At 29.3% G+C, this 20,552-nt stretch overlaps 1 protein-coding gene across 5 annotated transcripts in view; it reads left to right on the top strand.

Annotated features, from left to right (window-relative positions):
* The window catches only part of LOC127288736 (protein expanded), a 373,302-nt gene that overhangs the window by 305,453 nt on the left and 47,297 nt on the right, over positions 1–20,552 (top strand). For all 5 annotated transcript variants that reach the window (XM_051316373.1, XM_051316370.1, XM_051316372.1 and 2 more), the window contains one exon: positions 1,776–1,855. In XM_051316373.1, coding sequence (XP_051172330.1) covers positions 1,776–1,855 — 80 coding nt within the window. The remainder of the gene's footprint in view (positions 1–1,775; positions 1,856–20,552) is intronic.

Below are 20,552 nucleotides of genomic sequence, written 5' to 3'. Positions count from 1 at the left end.
ATTATATTTAATAAATTTCATTATTTTAAAAAAGCGCGCGCTATTTGTTCTTGGGCCAATAATGTGATTTCAACTAAATATAGGTTATGTTCATTTCTGATTCATGACAGCTGCAAACATTTACAACAAATAAATGCTTTGCAAGTGTATATTTATTGAAATTAAGTAAGTTATGCACAATATACATGTGCAACAATAATTTAAGGTGATTTTCCACGGTGGGCCTGAAGCAACTTTAGGTTGCATGAAAATGACGAAAAAAAGTGGAAACGCTACTGTTTTCAGGGTTGATCATACATCAAGAAAATGCTTTGACCGAAATCCTAGCTGATCCATTTTGGAAAATATCAACATTTTTCATTTATATATATATATACATAAATATATATATGTTACGGTTAAAGTGCGAAGTCCGGTGAATGTGCACATTTTCCAAGCTTTTTGGTAAAAGTGAATAATCATTCATTTACGGAAGAAATTATGTAAATCTACCAAGAAAATTGGTGATTCTAAATTCTAAAAATTGACCAACGTCGGTTGGTAAATGTAGAAATGTTAAGTAAATAATTTTGTTCATTAATTTTTAATTATTATAAAATGTGATAATGTAAGAAATAATTAGTAATAAATAATCTTTAATATAATAAAAAACTTATAAAAAAAACTTATAAAAATTACAAATATTAAAATTCTGAACGGTAGTAAATGATTTGTTTAGAATCTGATTATATATCTGATTATAATTATAATAAGTTAATAATAATAATAATTCAAATTATTTAATTATATAAGGAAAAGCAACAAGATGAGCGTGAAGAACTGACTTTGGATCACAAAGATGTAGTTGCAAGCCGGAAAATCTCTTATGCAATTCTAAGTGTCATGACAGTGGCCCTTCCAAAATAAAAAAATATATTTTTCCTCCGTAGCCAAATCATAATATCAATTCTTTACTTTGACCAAAATGATTTGGGCATGTGCATAATATTGATTCTTTACTTCAACCAAAACAATTTGGTGAATGTGCACATCCACCAATTATTCACTTTAACCGTAACTTTAACCCTGCTAATACGGAAGAAATACTTATTACGGAATTTAAAAATGAAAAATGCTGATATTTTCCAAAAAGGATAAGCTAGGATTTCGGTCAAAGCATTTTCTTGATGTATGATCAACCCTGAAAACAGTAGCGTTTCCACTTTTTTTCGTCATTTTCATGCAACCTAAAGTTGCTTCAGGCCCATCGCATTTCATAAAATGAATATTGATTTAGATGCTCTGGAAAGCAAAGTTTATTTTTTCTTACATTCGATTTTTTCGACCATCGATATATTTCGATACATTTTCATGTGCTTTGCATGCACTGTTTTTTTAAGAAAGGACAAGTATAAAATCCGACAATTTTTTAAGCAAAAAGGTTAAATCATATTTCTTACTAACGGACTTCTGGGTCCAAATGGGTTAAAATAAGTCCTGAGGCTCGAAAGAAACAATCAAGGGCTCGGCACATCTTTGACGTTAATTATAGAAAATACCTTTTCTGTAGATTCTGGTAATTTTGATGGGTCACCAGTAATAATGGGTTGTCTAGAGATAAATAAAAATGGAGAGCATACTACCTCTAATCTAATCAAATCAAAAATTGCATGTAAACATAAATACCTTTATTGTGTCGAATTTAATTGTTTGAAATATTTAATTAATATTAAATTAATAAGTAACTAATAACTATTTTAATGATAATATAAAAATTAATTTTCATCCATTTTCAGGGATTGGACAGCAGTGGAAGACCAGCTTTTGTTCTTTATTTCCGTGTTCGTTACTACGTTGATACTCATTTACTTTTAAGGTGAGAAAAATCAAAGACTTTTTAATTTAAAATTTTTTTCTTAAATAAAAAAAGTAGAAAACTTTTAAGACTGATTTATTTAGTTAAGTAATATACAATACATCATCTAATTGCTGGTGTTGGAATATTTCACATTGAGTTAATTTATCTCAAAGACGGCTACCAACATTCAACAATGTTTCCTACATAATGCGTTCGGTTGCTTTCGTTTCCTCAGGCAAAAGGGCACATAACGGGTACAAGAAAAAGACGAGCGGACATATATACATATACTGACGGAATTTCTAACCGCTCCTTGCATTTGCCCGCAGTAAAATACTTTCCTAGATATTATAAAATATAACATGACGTGTGAAATATTATATTTTTTAGTAAAATAAAAATATATGGGACAATAACTAATTTACAATTTTGTTTTAACGTTATTGGTATCGCGATATTCTGTACCCAAAGAAAAATAATCTCACAGTTAGAGGAAAATTTTCCTTCTAATATCCTCTCAAAGTAAGAATATTCCATTAAAATGTAGAATACCTATTTTTATTCTTTGTTCTAATGGAAGAATGACAAAAGGATTACTTTAATATTTTCCTCTTCAGTTAAGATTTTCCGTTTATAATTAAGACAATTAGAAGAAATTAAAAGGAAAAAAAATTATGATATCGTAACAATCTGTTAAATGTCTTAAATATAAAAATTATTATTGCTTTGATTGTTTTTGTGGTTATTTCAGGTGTTCCATGCAGGTATGTAAATACAGAAAATGTAACTTCTTGCTGAACCCTTTCTTCATACTCATTTTCTAAAATTATTGCCGTTAACTTCTTTGGTCTTTGTCACTGATCATCGGATTTTCTTAATATTTTTGTACTTAGGCTTCGTCCACAAATTACATTACATATTTTAGTAAAATTAGTTTAGTTTAGTAAAATGTGACTAATTGTGACAAAGGGGGGGGGGGGGGGCAGGACATCTTATTCTGTTGTAACACTGACACTATACAGGGTGATTTTTATGTTCCGAACCCTCTAAAATTTTTTTTAATTCCATTATTTTTGTTTAAAAAACGAAAAAGAAATGAGAATAAAAAAAAAATTTTAGGGGGTCCAGAATATAAAAATCACCCTCTATAGAAAAATGTATAGTGCTTAATAAAATTTAATTTACAATAATAAAACATTATTGAAAAAACATTAAAGCATTATTAAATCCCGTCAAAATTTATTTGGTTAATGGTACTCTACACTAAAGGCAAACGCACTAAAGATTCTTAAAAGAAAACGCAATCGCAAACGTAGACGCAAGAATATAAGAAAAAGATAGACATGAATAGTATTTTTTTTGAAAATAAATTTAAAAGTTTATTTTTAAAAATAAATATGTTAGGCTGTTACTAAAACGTTTTGAGTGCAAGCATACAGCAGATATGTTGTTACAAATTATAAAGAAACTAGAAACTTTGTCGTCCGCAAGCGGCCGACTACGTTGCTAGTGTGCATTAACCATATTTTTTATTCATTTTTTTTCAAAAAAATTTAATATTAGAAATGTAAAAAAAATTTCTTTATATTGGATCTACCACCCAAGTAGCAAGGAATATTGCTCGAATGTCAAGCTGATATCAAGCGGCAATATTTTTGTGACATTCAGGCGATATCATAATGTCCTCTTCACGGGGACATTCCTCGGTGATGTATCTATATGATCTATGTGACGGCCTTTCACACAAAAAATGTAACGCATTACAAAACTTACATTCTACATTTATTAAACCTAAATAATTCTGTGGAACTTTACTTTCATTGAAATCTTTAAAAGACATTATTGCAACTCCTGCAGTTTTTTTATTCCAATTATCGTTTTTACATGCCAAATTCTTTTCTTGACGCACTTTCTTTTCATCTTCCGTTTCCGTAGAAAATTTTTTCTTCTTACATGACAAATTATTTTCTTGACGCACTTTCTTTTCATCTTGTGTTTCCATTGATATTTTGCTTTTCCTACATGCCAAATTTTTATCCTTGCGTATTTTCTTTTCATCTTCAGTTTTTATAGATAATTTCTTTTTTTTTGCATGTCAAATTTTTTTTGCGCTCTTTCTTTTTTATTTCTGTTTTATTACGATTACGTTTTCTCAATCTCTCATTCTCTTGTCTTATTATTTTCTGCTCATATGTAACTTCGCGCCTTGCCTTCCTTTTTCTTCCCTTCTCTTTAATTGGTCGAATTATCTTTTTATCATTTTCTTTACTCAGAAAATTCTTCATTTTTAAATATTCATGTGGTGAAATTTTGTTCACATTATTATCAGTTGTACGAATTATTTTCTTTTCACTAGTGTCATTTAGAGAATGTTTAATTTTTAAATATTGTGTTAATAGAACTCTGTTAATATTATTACTGTGCAAAGTATTAAAAACAGAACAAGAGTTTAAAATATAATATTTATGTTCCTAAGTTCAATTTATGAAAAGACGGTTCTAATTATTCTCTATTATCGAATTCCTATTGTGAGACGTTCTTACTGCCAGAAAATGATTTAAGCGATTATTTTCAAACATTGACTTAAAATGGTTTCTCATTTTGTTATTATCAGTTTCATAATTTACACGGTTTGGCATTACGTTAAATAATACAGATGTTGCAAATGCTATTGCATATACTCCACACTAAACACTACCAAAAAGTTGTTGATTAACAGCTTCAAAAACTACTGTTGGTTTAAAAGGGAACAATCTAATTAAACATTTTATTTGATGCACATTTAAACACCCCTCATTAAGGCTATCAAAAATATAAAGCCTTACTCTATCGTAATAAACATAAATTCAGTGACCATAATTGTTATTACCGCTAAAAAGTATTTGAATATGTTTATCACCTTCTCTAATTGGGACAATAAAATCAAGCATTTGTACATACAAAGTACTTTGCACATTGAAAAATGAATTGGAATCTTTTCTTAATAATTCTTCAAATTTGTACATATGCATGTAATTTAACAATTTATTTCTATTTTCAATAATTTTTAAATCTTTATCACTTCCCTCACAACACAAGGATATTCAGGATATCCCTGGGACGTCCTGGGGATATCCATTTGCTTTTGGCGATTCGGATATCCCTAAGATATCCTCTGGATATCCATGGACATCTCTAAGATATCCCAGGGATATCCAAACCGCCGAAAACAAATCGATATCCCCAGGACGTCCCAAGGATATCCTGAATATCCTTTTGTTGTGAGGGTTAAAATAACATACTCTTTTATGTTGGCCATAGTATACTTCGTTTAATTTTATTTTTGATTGATGAAAATCTAAATATCTTTAACCCTTTTGCTCACTCTCTCTAATATAACCAATTTTGTCTTTAATTCAATACAACCAATTTTACCTTTTATTAAAAATAAGCAATTTTTCCTTTAATTCAATACAATTAATTTTACCTTTTACTAAATATAACCAATTTTTCCTTTAATCCAATATAACCAATTTTTACTTTAATCCAATATAACCAATTTTGCCTTTTATCCAATAAAACTACCAAATATCCAAAAGAATGAGAGAACTATGAGTAACTATGAATCAGTAACTACTGATCAGCCAATAAGTGCAAAGAGGACACTCTTATATGAGTAATCAGTAGTTCATTACAAATAACATATATACGTATTTATACCTGTATTAAAACCCCGGAACAAATACCACAAAAAAACCAACCATTGGACAATAGAACCTTTGTTAATGGGGATTAACTCTGAGGACCCAGGTAATAATTTCTTTTTTCACATTTATTATATAGAAAAATAAAGATGTACCAACCCTTGGCCAATAGAACCTTTGTTAATGAAGATTAACTCTGAGTACATAATGAAATGTACAGTAGGTTTACATTGACATCGGCACGTCCGACGTCTCGAAATTTTTTCCGTGTATTATCACAAGGAAATATAAAGATAAAAGTCAAAAACTGAAGAGGTAATGTATATCTTTCTTTCTCACATCAAGGAATATAACATATAATTTTCATTTAATATTGCATTTCTCTATCTAGAGGATTCAAAATAACATAAGAATATCTTCGCCTAAAAATCTTACTCTTCTTTCTTTCTGTTTTCAAAATAAAAAAAATATGTATATACCAGTATTAGACTCTCAGAACAATTACCACAAACAATACCAATCCTTGGACAATAGAGCCTTTGTTAATGAAGATTAATTCTGAGGGGCCAGGTAATAATTTTTAAATTTTTTTATTAAAATTTTCTGGGGCTCTAATACAGGTAGGGGAGAGTGATAAACAGTGGGACAGTTTAAACAGTAGGTCACTTTAAACAGTAGGTCACTTTAATTTTCTGAAAAACTACTAAAAAAACTCGACCAAAATTTAAATGTAAACCATGTTTATGACAACACACTATCTATACGCATGCGCATTTATACTTACACAGCGACTAGAAATGTGATTTTTTATGCTAAAAAACATTAAAAAATTCAAAATTTATAATTATTACAATTATTGTTCGGCAACATTTGAAAAATAACACTTGATAAGAGAACGACTATTCAAATTTTCCTCCAAATTGTTTTTATGTTATGACGAAATTATGACGTATGATCAGCAGTACTGTAAACGTAAAAAAAAATAATAACAATTTTTTATATAAAACTTGACATCGTATTATAAAAATGTAAAATATTATTAAAATATAAGTGTTTTGCAACATTTGTTAACGTTATTTAATGCAAAACATATATATTTATAAAGTATGAAGCAGAATATTATTATTGAAACAAATATTCATTATTTAATAATATGTGTCCCACTGTTTAACACAAACCTTGAAAACAAGAAAAATGTATCAAGTTCCAAAAACTTGAAATTTTTCTATTTAATCACAATATAATTTAAATAGAATATATGCATTATGTGGAAAAGAGTTCAAACTTTATGGTAATACCAAAAAGTGGACAAAAATATATAAAATTGAAAAAAAGTGATCTTATGCCATTTTGAATTGTCTAGATAGAGAAACGCAATGTTAAACGAAGAAGTACTTATGTTATATTCCTTGGTGTAAGAAAGAAAGGTATGCGTTACCTATTCAGTTTTAGACTTTCTTTATAGTTTTTTCACGTGATAAAGGGAGAAAGAAATTATTACCTGGGTCCTCAGAGTTATTAATTAATCCTCTTTAAAAGATTGCAGGTCAAGCGAACCCTCATTTGCAAAATAAAGATATATCTTTCTCTCTCCATAACTTGTTCTTTTCTCTGTCACCGAAAACCCAGCAGGGGTCCGGACGGAATGAATGAATGAATGAATGAATACCAAGATTATTATAGTTAATTTATATAAATAAAAATATCCTACAAAGGATGAGGGTCAATAAGGCCGCTTTATGGGCCCTCGTCAAATCGGTTGCTATTATGGAAAATTTGACCTCCTTAGTATGCCAGAAAATCTACCTAAACCGTTTTTTGATTTATCAAAAAATACCAGAAATAACTCATCATAAAAAATTGTTAAATTCGTGGGTTTCGGTACATCTCAGCAGAAATTATTTAATTTTAATTATTAATTCAGTAACCCCGGTCACCAAACTTTCCCAAAAACTTTGTACATAGACAGTAAAGAAAATATGTCAGTATGAGCGATTTACATTAAGAGCCGGGACAAAAATTTCAGTATGGAGGATCCAATACGGCGGACATATAATATATAACAAGTTTCAAGTCAATACAATCAATTTTTTTAGATTCGTAATCAGCGACCCCAAAAACCCCCAAGTAACAAGTTTCCACCATATTGGATCCGCCATCTTGATTTTTTTGTCCCAGCTCTTAATATAAATCGCTCATACTGACATATTTTCTTCACTGCATATGTACAAAGTTTTTGGGAATGTTTGGTGACTGGGGTTACTAAATTAATAATTAAAATTAACTAATTTGTGGACGAAGCCAACCTATAATATTGTAATAATTAAAGAATTATTATTTAATACATTATAATGATGATAAATCAATATAACGTAAAAAAACATTATTTACTGTAATTATTTTTTTAAAAATATGTTGAATATATTATGCTTTTATTTGATATTTTTATTGTATTTATAAATATATAAGTTATTAATTTAATAAAAATAAAAGTTTAAATAAAGTCGTGACAAAGTTTTTTTATTCCATTAATAAAAACAAGATGTCAATTCAGATGTTCATTACATGAACATTTTGCTTCCTCGTGAAGAAAGCATTAACATTGAAATAGACATACACGGAAAAAATTAATTCAGTATAGTTTACAAAACTGTGACGGAGTAGCGGATACAGCTCTTTACGAAACAGAGTTTTGTAAAATGTGATGGATATTTTCGGATAAACTACAGAAATTTCATTGTTTATACTGAATATTTCTGAAGTTTATCCTGAATATTTAGTGACATTTTACAACACTCAGTTTCGTAAAGAGCCGTATCCACTACTCCGTGATAGTTCTGTAAAATCTACTGAATTAATTTTTTCCGTGTACAAAAATAATATAATAATAATATAAACATTTGAGTACCTATAGATTTGAGTTAAATTTAATGAATTAATGGAACTTAAAAAATCAAAAATTCACATTTTAGCTGAAATTTCTAAAACTTAATGAAAAATAATATATAATTTATAATTATTTACAATTATATCGGTTTGTTTCAATGGAAAAAACACATTTATTTTATATTTAAACTTGAATTTAAATAAGTACAAAATTTTTCAGCTAAAATGGGAATTTTTTTTTCTTAACTTTCATTAATTTATTAAATTTATCTCAAATGTATACTTTATATATACCAATCGATTCTTCTTCATGCAAGGTCATTTTTGAGAGATTACTGTGATAAATAAGCCTACCAAATTGGGCTTATTTAGTTGGGTTGGGTAATGGGAGAAAATGCATTTTTTTAGAAAATTTTTTTTTTGTGCAAATTTTCTTTCTTTTAATTTCTAATTAATTATAATTAAAGATAAATAACGAAAGGAGTAAAATATGACCAAAACAATATTTTATTATAAGGATAATTGGGTTTTTTGTCATTTTCTTAAGGGGCTCCAACTCCCCTACCTTCCCCTATTATTTCTTTGAAAATTATATTTATAATTAAATAATTCAACAAATTATAATTTAAATAAAAGAAAATAAAAAACTTAAACAAAATATATATATATGGCTCATTTCATTTAAATTGTCATATTCAGCTTCCAGAAAAGTTGAGTTGGAAAATTTTGATTTTATGGTTTAAACTAATTTTTTAATACCGTTTAACATGTTAAATTAACAAAATAAATAGTGGTCACAAAATTAAAGTCATATATTTCTTATGGGAGAAGATTTTTTTTGACAGAAATCGTCATATCTTATAAAAATTTTTATCTGTCAATTTTTGATAAAATAATAATACTAAATATAATTTGATTTGACTGGTGATAAATATACTGAAGTTTTTGGGGTCGCTGAATCCGAATTTGAAGTCAGATTTAAAATATTCAAAATGGACGTTTCAAAATGGCGACCATGAAAATTTAGAAGTTGATTCGATTCGCTTGAAACTCGTTACTTAGGGGTTTTTTGGATTGCTAATTACAAATATGACGTCAGATTTTCAAAATTTAAAATGGTGGATCCAATATGGCGACTCAATATGGCGGATAATTTCTAGACTGATGCGATTCGGTCGAAATTTGTTTCTCGGGGGTTTTCGGGGTCGCTGAATTCGAATTTGATGACAGATGAACCCAAAAATCTTAAATACGATGAAATTAAATTTTTTTGAAAGCTCTGTTTGGAACCTTATTAGGCCTATAAGAGATTTTTAACTGGATTGCGAAGGGGTTAAAAATTATATAGGCAAAATGCAAAATTTATGTCCTTAAACATTATGAACATAAAACAAATAAACATCTATTCATTTCGCCGAAAGAATTAAGATAAAAAAATTTTGGGGGTGGGTTATAACCCTATTTTATGGAAAAAATTAGGGGGGAGGGTTGCGTGTACGGGTCATGTAGTACACGATTTATGCTATAATTTAAAACTTTTTTGAAGTTTTTACCACGTCAGGTTAAAGAGAAAAATCATATTAAACACCCATAAAAACATGTTTCTTGGGGGTTTTTACCCCCACTTTTTTCAAAATCCTGACATGCTAGGCAATTTTAAGATCCGGGATCGTGTTCAGCGCCCAAAAGTACATTAGAAACCATTCTGATATCAAGATAAAAGAAAAAAGTTTTATTTTGTAGGCCTTTGTGATTTATTACGTTTACTGAAGCCATATATTATACAAATTTGCATTACACTTATGACCATTACACTGTTGACATTTTGCTTGTTTTTCGCTTTTAAAATAAATACGGTTATACTTATATCGACGGGGTTGGTCTCAGTCGAAAGAGAATCCAAAAATACATTAAATTCCATACCGATATAAAATTCAAAATATTTTCAAACCATTTTCAAGGCGTTACACTGTTGACAGAAATTCAATTACGAAAGTGTTTCGGCTTTTTCTGCCTCCATGACAAACGAGCAGATTTATACTTATATCGTTTTTTTCACACTTCGTTGTTGTGTTCTGCTGCTTATGCGATGGTAAAGAAATTTTTTTGCTCATAAGGTAATTTAAATAGCAGGTAAAAGTAGGAAATACTGCCGGCAAAACGTAAAAATACAAAAGTGAGGGACACGTCATTTTCATTTTCTGGAAATTGTATAAAATAAAGTTTAATTACCAACACTAGATTTTCTTTAAATATAGAACTAATACTTCACGAAACATTTTTTTAATCTGGTTTAAACACTATATTTTCGATATTTCATTCATTTGAACATTGAAAATGTCTCCGGGGGCGCATTACACTTATGACATTTTGCCTGCTTTTTGTTCTGCCAATATTATGAAAATCACTTTTATGTCCTTTTAAGTAGAAAAATTATTGAAAATTATTGCTTTTTACTATATAAACAAATTAATTTCAACTAAGGTTATATCAAATAATTTTTTTTGGCAAGGGACACGAATATGACAATTTAAATGAAATGAGCCATGTATGTGCCATTCCATGAGTTTTTTTAATCACTTTTCGGAGTAACTATTCCAAATTAAATGAAACATTTTTTTATAATATTTATGAATATAAAGGTAAAAAATAATCACTTTTTATGTAAAAATAATTCTTTATTTAAAAAATACAACAATAAATAATGAAAAAACTAACTTTTTTTCTGCACCACCAAATAAATTGGTTTAAAGATCAAAATTTTCCTTATTTTTCAAGCTTTCATACCGCACAAGAAAAATGACATGATTTGAAATAAAGTTAACTCAAAATTTATTAAACAATGTTTGTTTTCTTTTTTGTATTTTATTTATTGTGAAACGTCTGCTATTGCTGCGCGCGACGTTCGGAAGTTGTCGCTCTCGTTATTGAGCAGAAGCTCATTACACTAACGTAGTAAAAAACATGTGTGAAAAGTGAGTTAATGTTGTCGTTGAACGAAACGTAAACATTTTTGGTTATCACACTGAATGGTTTTTAATTATCTACTTTGCTGTAAAAAATCATAAAAAACATTTTTGAAGGATGAACAACCTCACTTTTCACACAACATGTTCTTTACTACGCTACTGTAATGAACTTCTGCTCAATATCGAGAGCGACAACTTCCGAACGTCGCGCGCAGCAATAGCAGACGTTTCACAATAAATAAAATATAAAAAAGAAAACAAACATTGTTTAATAAATTTTGAGTTAACTTTATTTCAAATCATGTCATTTTCTTGTGCGGTATGAAAGCTTGAAAAATAAGGAAAATTTTGATCTTTAAACCAATTTATTTGGTGGTGCAAAAAAAAGTTAGTTTTTTCATTATTTATTGTTGTATTTTTTAAATAAAGAATTATTTTTACATAAAAAGTGATTATTTTTTACCTTTATATTCATAAATATTATAAAAAAATGTTTCATTTAATTTGGAATAGTTACTCCGAAAAGTGATTAAAAAACTCATGGATTGGCACATATATAGAAATAATTAAATGGATAAGCAGTTTCTAATACCCTTTCTCTTGATTTATTTCATATCGATTTTTTTATGTTTTAGTTACTTCGACATCTTCTACTTTGATAAACTGTATTCCTTGAATTTTTTCTTTACAGAATTCAAACATTTCGTTCAGGCTATTAATTGCTTTTTCACCGTCGACGCTTTGCAAGGTAGCTTTTCTTGCTAATCGTTTTATCGTTCCTCTAATCTCATCGCAAGCGCTTTTCCTATTTGATGTAGCATAAAAATTTCATTCCGCTTTAATGTGAAAGTCATAATCATAAAATGTCAAATTTATAATTTTTTTTGTTTTTATATTGGGTTCCTGCCCCGTCAGTAAAATAGTGAATTTTATTAAGGGGGTACTCGCAGTTGTAGCGCCAAAAAATAGACCTTTTTATGAATTTTTTTCTCGTATACCATTCCATTTTTTCAAAATATCGATTTATTATTTAAAAGTACATATATTAAACATGAATTTCAAAAAAAGAGTTAAAAATATTAAATAATTTTAAAGTTATCTCCTGTCAAAGTGACGTCCTTTTGAAAAACATGGTTTGTGGTGACCAACACTATGGAAATCTGGTTCGTCTGAAATTAAAAATTGAAACGAATTTTCATTTATTGAAGGATTATCTAGTCCTTCATCAAAAGATTTGAAAAAAAATATTTGACAAAATGGCGACCTGTCAAAGTTTAACATTCTGTAGGAAAAATCGTGGTTTTATATAAGTTTTAAGTAACCTGTTTTTAGGCAACCTGTTTGGTTTGCGTGCAAATATAATTCTTCGGAAAATAACGTCCTGCTTCGGGGAATTGGGTGGTAAGTTCGGAGAAGTGGTCAGATTTGGGGGGAATTTCGTCGCGATTTTAAATGATCGCCCCTCTAGTTCTTATCCTCATTTTGCCTATTAAATTCAAAGGGAAATTTCCGCGCCATACGAGAAATCCGACGCCGAAGACCTCGAGGTAAAATTATATAATTTCTGACTACGTTTTTTTTTATATATTTCTTTTATTTAAATTGTGTTCTTGATCATTTAGTTATTTTATTTTTTTTTTGTAAACGTGAATAGTGTGGCGCTTTTGCTTATTATTACAATATGGGCGGAAAATAGTCAGGCGCTTTCGGGAATCCATGAGAGAGAACTGGACGGGCGATCAATTGTTTTTACAACTACAAAAGAAGGACGAAATAAGGTTCTATTAAATTGGACTCGATATGATAATATAAGGAGGAAAACAAGGAGACCTCATCTTGGCCATTATTTGACAAGGCCCACGCCATTCTCCGGACCCACGCCACGAGTGACTTTTCCCGCTAAAAAGGCGAAGAGTATTTTTGTCTAATTGTTTATATATATTTATATTTGGTATTAGTATTGTTTAATTTGTCTATGCATATGCATCTTATTTATTTAATTATTTTTTTTAATTTGTGATTTGCTTTTCTCTGTCTCTAATATTGATTTTTATTATTAATTGACGTATGTATGAATGTGTATTTGTATTTAATGCGGACAGGATTGGTGAACATATATTTTTTTTTGTTATAATCGACTCGAGTCAAATTAATAAAGTTATATCTAATACTTGATTTTCTAAATAATTTGTGAAATTATTTTTATTTAATGTTTAATATTTTTTTTTGTATTTTTATATTTTATCGTGATTTTTTTTAATCTATTATTTCAAATTTAAATTTGTTACAATTCGATTTTCGTAAAAAAGTTGGTCGTTTTTCAGCTGTAAAAAGAAAAGTTTTTCATACAAAATTAATTCTTTGATCAAGGACTAGATTATTATGTATTGAAAAAGTATGTTAAATTGCAAGACAATTGCAATTGCAATTTTTAGTAGTTTTTAAGTAAGAGTGGTCACCGACTTCAAAAATGTACTTTTGAGAAAAACGTGTTTAAAGTTTTAACTTACTTTTATATGAAGATGAATTTTTTTTTTTTGAAATCAGATAGAATCATCAATTCTTGGATCATAAAATAATTTTCCCGCAGATGAAGCTTCTTTCAAAATTCCAATTCAAATATAAAAATATAAAGACCCAGACGGCCGTTACCCTGTTCTTAACCTACCTAACGCGTCTTCCTTTCAGCCTGTATATCTCATTTAATTTTTATCGGATCATCTTAAAATTTTGTAGACATATTTCTGACAACATATACTTTAAGAAAATACAAAAAAATCGATTTTTTGAAAGTTACAACTGCGAGTGCCCCCCTTAATTTCTGGTAAAAATTTTTGTAATTCAATAATTAATTGTTCCTTAAAAAGCATATACAGAAACAACGTTATGTTGCTTTGTATCATACAAAATGCAAAAGTTCTTTGGTTTTATAGTACCATCAGTTTTATAGTATACAACATAAGGATAAAGCGTTGCCTGATACCCAGTACTGGTTTTGAATGGCATTTTGCACAACGTACGTATAGTTTTGAGCAAAGTCGCTTATATCAGACATTCTCCTCTTTCTTAATTTGCTTTCTTACTTTTGAGATAGCTACTTTGACATTTTTAAATAAAATAATGTTCTTTTAACTCTTGCCGCTTCTCAATTAAATCTTCAACAAATTCATCCTGATCTTGAATTACTGTAACAAATTGACATCTGTCAACTTTAGTTGAAAACGATTTCGAAGTTATTTTATGTGAAAAAAATCGGAATCTGCAGAAGGTGTCCAAGAGCGCTTTGAGTGCTTGTTAGGGCTATTGGCTATTTTCACTTTTACCGTGGTAACAATTGCGTTCTTTTACGCTCACAGCCGCTTGAAAGGCTGAAGATAAAGTCAATATTAATGTAGAAGACGAATTATACGGTGCAGACATCGCAGATTAACGTTAAGTTCATGTTTTACAGCGGTTCCACATGTATGCGAAATCGTGCCATTGTTGCGATCGTCGTACTCCCATTGCACCATCTACCTAATGATTTCCCCTTCTGACGTCACGGAGGGGAGTGCATTGAGTAGATGGCGCAGTGGGAGTACGACGATCGCAACGACTCTGCAATTTCGCATACATGTGGAACCGCTGTTATAAGTTTTCATATGTCAAAACTTTAAACGCGTTTTTCTTGAAATGACATTTTCCAAAACGGTGGACAGTCTAGCTCGAACAGTTTTGATCGGATTGACTTCGGCCAAAGTTTTTTCTGATCGTCATTTACTAATGCTTTAGATTACGTAGCGGATTTTTTTATTGGTTTGTTTGTTTTTTTTGGCAATAGATTTTTTGAAAAAAATTTCGCCCAAAAAATCGACTTTTTCTTTCAAATAGCCGCCAAGTCCACAAAAATTAATATATTTAAAATATCCTACGTACTATAAAGCTAAATCTATTACAAATTCAGAAAAAATTTGAATTTTTGTTCTAGATTAAACGGTCTAACCGGAATCTTGCCCACCGATTTGCCCTGCAGAGAAACGAGACCAATTTTAGCGGCATCTATTGTCAACAAGTTGACTTTTTTAAGTATAAATATATTTTCGTAAACTTAAAAAGTTAACAAATAAAGTCCTCGAAACCAAATTTTGTTTACTTTATTCCTGTGACTTAAAAAAATTCATGAAAAACAGGTTCAAAAGAGACCTCAAGGGGGTCACTCCCCCTTATTGTTAAATAGAAGTAATTTTTCCTGTTTCGTCTCTTTTTCGCCATTATTATTTCTAATACTAACACATTCTTTTCTTCCAGGACACATTCTACTATTTTTTTCATCTTCATAGAATTATATTACCGCCTCCTTTTTTTGAGATTCCTTTACTATGATTATATATAATATCTGGTAAAATGCCATATCTCAGTAAAAAGCGAGGAATTGAAAAGAATTAAAAAATTTTAATTCTTCTAAATTCCGTTTCTGACCAATTCTTTTGTAACCATCTTGGGTACTTGAAAGTAATGCCAGTTAAATTCTTTTCAATTCCGTTTTAAAATAGAGAAAAAATTTGACGGTCCGAAGATTTGAACTTTCGATTTTCAATGTCAGATTCAAACAACTGTTCGCGTTAGCGAAATATCAAAACGGAATTGAGTTTCAGGTATAACTGAAATATTTAGTCCGAATTACTTATTATGCATTTTGGAATTAAAAAGAATTAAAAAATTAGAATAATATTAAAACGGAATTGATAGGAATTGGACACAAACAGAATTTAAAAAAAATTGCCAATTTATCCTTTTCAATGAAAAGTTAAAATTTTTCAATTCTTTTGAATTTCTCAATTTTTACTGGGATTTTCCAACTAATTCTATCGTCCATTTAACTAAATATTCCCTAACGTTAAATTCTTTACAGACCCGTTCAATAGACCGAAATTTTGGAACCAGACTTAAAAGCTAAATTTTTTTATATGATTTTGTACAAACTTTCATTTTTAATTCTTTTTTAATTAATCAATTTCAATCTTCCTCTCTCTTTGTTTTGAATTTAATTTTCTAAATTTTGCTGTATGAAGTCCTAAAGAATGAAGAATTTCATTCTCTTGAATGATTTTTTCTTCTTGGGAATCAAATAATGGCTCGACATCAGGTTGTTCATTTTCAATATTTTCATCTTTTCTCTGGTCATTTTTAATTTTTATTCGACAACTTACACATAAGGATTGTCCTGGAATTAATTTAAATTTCTCATATCTTTCAACAAAATTTTAATTTATTACTTTCAGCGAAGTTCTAATCGGTTTTTTGTAGACACTCAACGGATCACAACATTTAAATCCAAAATTCTAGTGTATCTTCCGTTAATGACTAGCTAAAGGGTTGAAATTTTCTGACTTTTATTTTGTTGTTGAGTTTAATCAGTATACCAAATTTCAGATTTTTATTATCATTAGAACCTGAGATCTGAACCGGCATACCTAGAACTACCGACGGTTATTTATATTGTTAAAAACAATTATTATTACAAAGTTGAAAAATAATCATTGTGTATAGGTAGCTACTCAATTATTACTAATAAAAAATGAAATACATATTTCACAAATAAATAAAGTTATTGACATTTTGGGTCTACCAATTGAAAGCTGACGTAATTTCGCATACATGTGGAACCGCTGTTATAAGTTTTCATATGTCAAAACTTTAATCATTGTGTATAGGTATTAGAAAGTATAAACAATGATAATATATGTGGAATTATGCTTACTTTGTATTGTAATTGCCTATATTAATATTTACAAGACTAGCGTTTTAATACAAATCTACATGGGAAGCAGCGGGTCCGAAATCCCGAAAACGCGCGCATCCACTTTTTAAATATTCTACAATCCGCAATTCTTAATCGATTTTCAATTTTTCTTTTTTAATGAATCAGGATGATATTATTAACAATTTCATTGTTGTCGACTATGGAATTATGTATTTGTTTAAACAATATTTATTGTCAAACTCGACATTTTCTGAACAACAAAAAGATGTTATAATTTCTATTGCAAAAATTAGGTTTTTCTCAAAAAAAAAAAACAAGTACTGAGATTCAGTTAGTGAAAATCTTTATTAAATTTGTTTAAACAAATTATTTTTGCTACTTACCACTTTTAATCCATTACATCTGGAAGCATGTACTTTTTTCCTAAATTTACAATGGGTCGACCTTTTTGTAATATTTATTAACTAAATAAAAGTTAAGCAATGCATTACTATCTGACCAATTGTTTAAACAAATTGTTATTGTTATTTGTTAACTTTTAATCTAATACAAGCATCCAGTTTTTTCCTAAATTTACAATCGGTCGAACCTTTTTTTAAATAACTATATAAAATATGAGCAATAAATTAATTCCTGAACAATTGTTTAAAAAAATTGTTATTGTTATTTGCTAACTTTTAATCTAATACACCTGGGAGCGTGCAGTTTTTTCTTACATTCATAATTAGTCGACTTTTTTGTAATATTTATTAACTAAGTAAAAGTTAAGCAATGCATTACTATCTGACAAATTGTTTAAACAAATTGTTATTGTTATTCGCTAACTTTTATTCAAATAAACATATAAGCATGCAATTTTTTCCTTAAATAATTGGTAGATCTTCTTTAATATTTTATAAACTTGAAAAAATGTGAAGAATAAATTAATGTCTAAAGAAAAGTTGAAAAGCAGTTTTAACTTACGTGAAGCACTATCTGCCAGTTTTGGCTTATTTTTTGAAGTAAAACCATACAGTTATTTTTATAAAATAAAACACATAAAGTAGAAACAAATAAAACAAAAACACTTATGTTTAAGAAAGAAGCTCTTTTGCTGTCATTCTACATCGGATTCGTCGGAATCTTCATGATCTCCATCAGCATGCATATCGGTAACCTCGGCTGGAAGTTCCATTTTCTTGGATGAGGTATTGGTGACCTATTGACTAACGACAAATGGATCTGAGGTTATCATAAGACGGTTAAAAATATCTGTCATGTTGTCAATTCTTGAATTTTTTCTTGAGTAATTTGTACGAAAGGATTTAAAATCTTTATGCCCTCCTTCTAGTGGTTCTTCTGAAAGCACACCAACAGGAGGGATGGAATTCTTCATAAATTCCTGACCATGAATTAGTATTTTATGTACTGTTGGTGAGAAGTTGAACCAGCCGTACATTTTGTTAAAGTCCTTAGCAGTTGATAGAGCATATTTGCCAAATTTTGCAGGATCAATTTTTTTACTGCTATTTACCGCGATCAGAATGTTTGCGAATCGCTTAATTATATCTTCATTTACTCCTGTAATTTCAGAGGAAAATTTTGTATCCGCAAAAAATCGACGAGCAGTGTTACCATTATTGCTTGACCCGAACCCTTGTTTTGGTGTGTCAAGAAGCAGTTCCGTTTCTTTTTTGAACGCAGTTTATATAGAAGATTTCCTCTTATTGAGAAGATTTCGCTCAGCTCATTTCATTGTTAAAACTAATACGTGCTTTATGTTTAAACTCCCATTTTCATTAATTATGCTATACTCTTTTAACTTTGTGATCTCTGCTTGCATCCTCTTATATTCTGTTTCAACCGCTTCGTTAGTCTCCTTCTCATACTTTAGTCGTAAGGGTCTGCAGAGTCTTATAGAATTAGGAGCAGGATTTTCCCATACTATATTTGTGGAATAATTTTGAATCACAACAGGCACAATGGCTGTGATGAACATAGTGGAATCATTAGCATTCGCGTCATTTAATGCCTGCTTAAAGTGAGAAAAGCCCGAGCTTGCGTATTTTTTGGGTAGCATTTTTTTTCTCGTCGACAATCGCACGTCCATATGACGGAAACATTTTTGGTGCCTTTTTTTCTTGGACCATTTTCGCAAAACTTGATACTGCTCCTTAGTTAGCTTCATTTCCGTTATAAGGGCTACAACTTCCGTTTGCGTAAATGATTCCGGTACTGATTCCGATGATTCTGATTCTGATTGCTGCACTATATTCGAAGCAGTTAAGTTACCATCCTTCCTTAGCTTTGAAGAAGTTGCAAATAGTAAAGCACTGCTATCTTCTTTTCTTAATTCCGCAGTTCTTCGTCGCTTCTGAGATTCACTAATGGAGTTAAAAGGTTGAGTAGATCTTTTCTTACTATTGGAATCAGATGTTGGCTGTTTTGTGGTTAGAGAAGTATTTGGAATCACACTAAGATTTAACCAGTCTGCATAGTTTGTATCCATCGCTTTTTGATTTCTTTGAACTGATTCCCATTTTCTTCTCCAGAGTTGTAAAAACATTGACACCTTTTCCTCGGCAAACTGTACGGAAAATGTTGTGTGAATGAAATTTAAAATTTCAGCTGTGCTTTCACTACGGGTTTTTGAACTATTCATGAGGAAACGTCGTCCTAAATTGCGATGCAAATGTTCTAAAAAAATTAAAATTTATTGAAATTCACAATATTTAAATTTTTAATTGGAAATACAAATTTCATAGAGAAAACTGATTGATTTTCAATAGTACTTTTAGATAAAAAAATGAAAAAAAATTTTTTGTTATGGAAGTTTGCAAATTTTAGTATTTCAATCTTATACATATTTTAAATCCACATTATAAAAAACTTACCAACTTCGTTGAAATCCATTTTAAAAGACAATAAATAACTTTCAATATCTTTAAACTTATGAGTTACTTATTTTGAGCAGCTCGCGGGGCGGTCACGGGGTAGTTACATACTATAATCACAGACTCCTTAAAACGTCTTAAAACATTAATTTATTAAAGTAAATAATGTAACTTAATTTAATTTCATTAATTCTATCCAAAAAAATAACATTCTGATGTTTCAAATACTGGTGATAACAATTTAAGATCTATTGCGGACTTTCTTACTACAAAGTACTTAAACTAAATTCCACATAACAAATGAATACGCAAGTATCAGCAGATCAAACCTACGCCGATTTATTCTCTATAAGTTCCTTTGTATTCCCAAACCTTATATTTGCTGTTCAAAAGTGTTCAAAAAAAGATACATTCCATTAAAACAGGAGAAAAGGTAGCAAGAAAATTTTAAAAACGCATAGTGTATCACCTCTACAGTATTTATACCGAAATCAGAAATAAAATGAGGACTTTATTTTCTTGAAATACATATCTTGACAATCAAAAAACAATGGTAATATG

Source organism: Leptopilina boulardi, unplaced genomic scaffold (assembly GCF_019393585.1).
Source record: "Leptopilina boulardi isolate dan_hultmark-lab unplaced genomic scaffold, ZJU_Lbou_2.1 LbouV2_393, whole genome shotgun sequence".
NCBI classification, from domain to species: domain Eukaryota; kingdom Metazoa; phylum Arthropoda; class Insecta; order Hymenoptera; family Figitidae; genus Leptopilina; species Leptopilina boulardi.
Note: the sequence above shows the minus strand (reverse complement) of the source record. Positions and strands in the feature narration are given on the sequence as shown.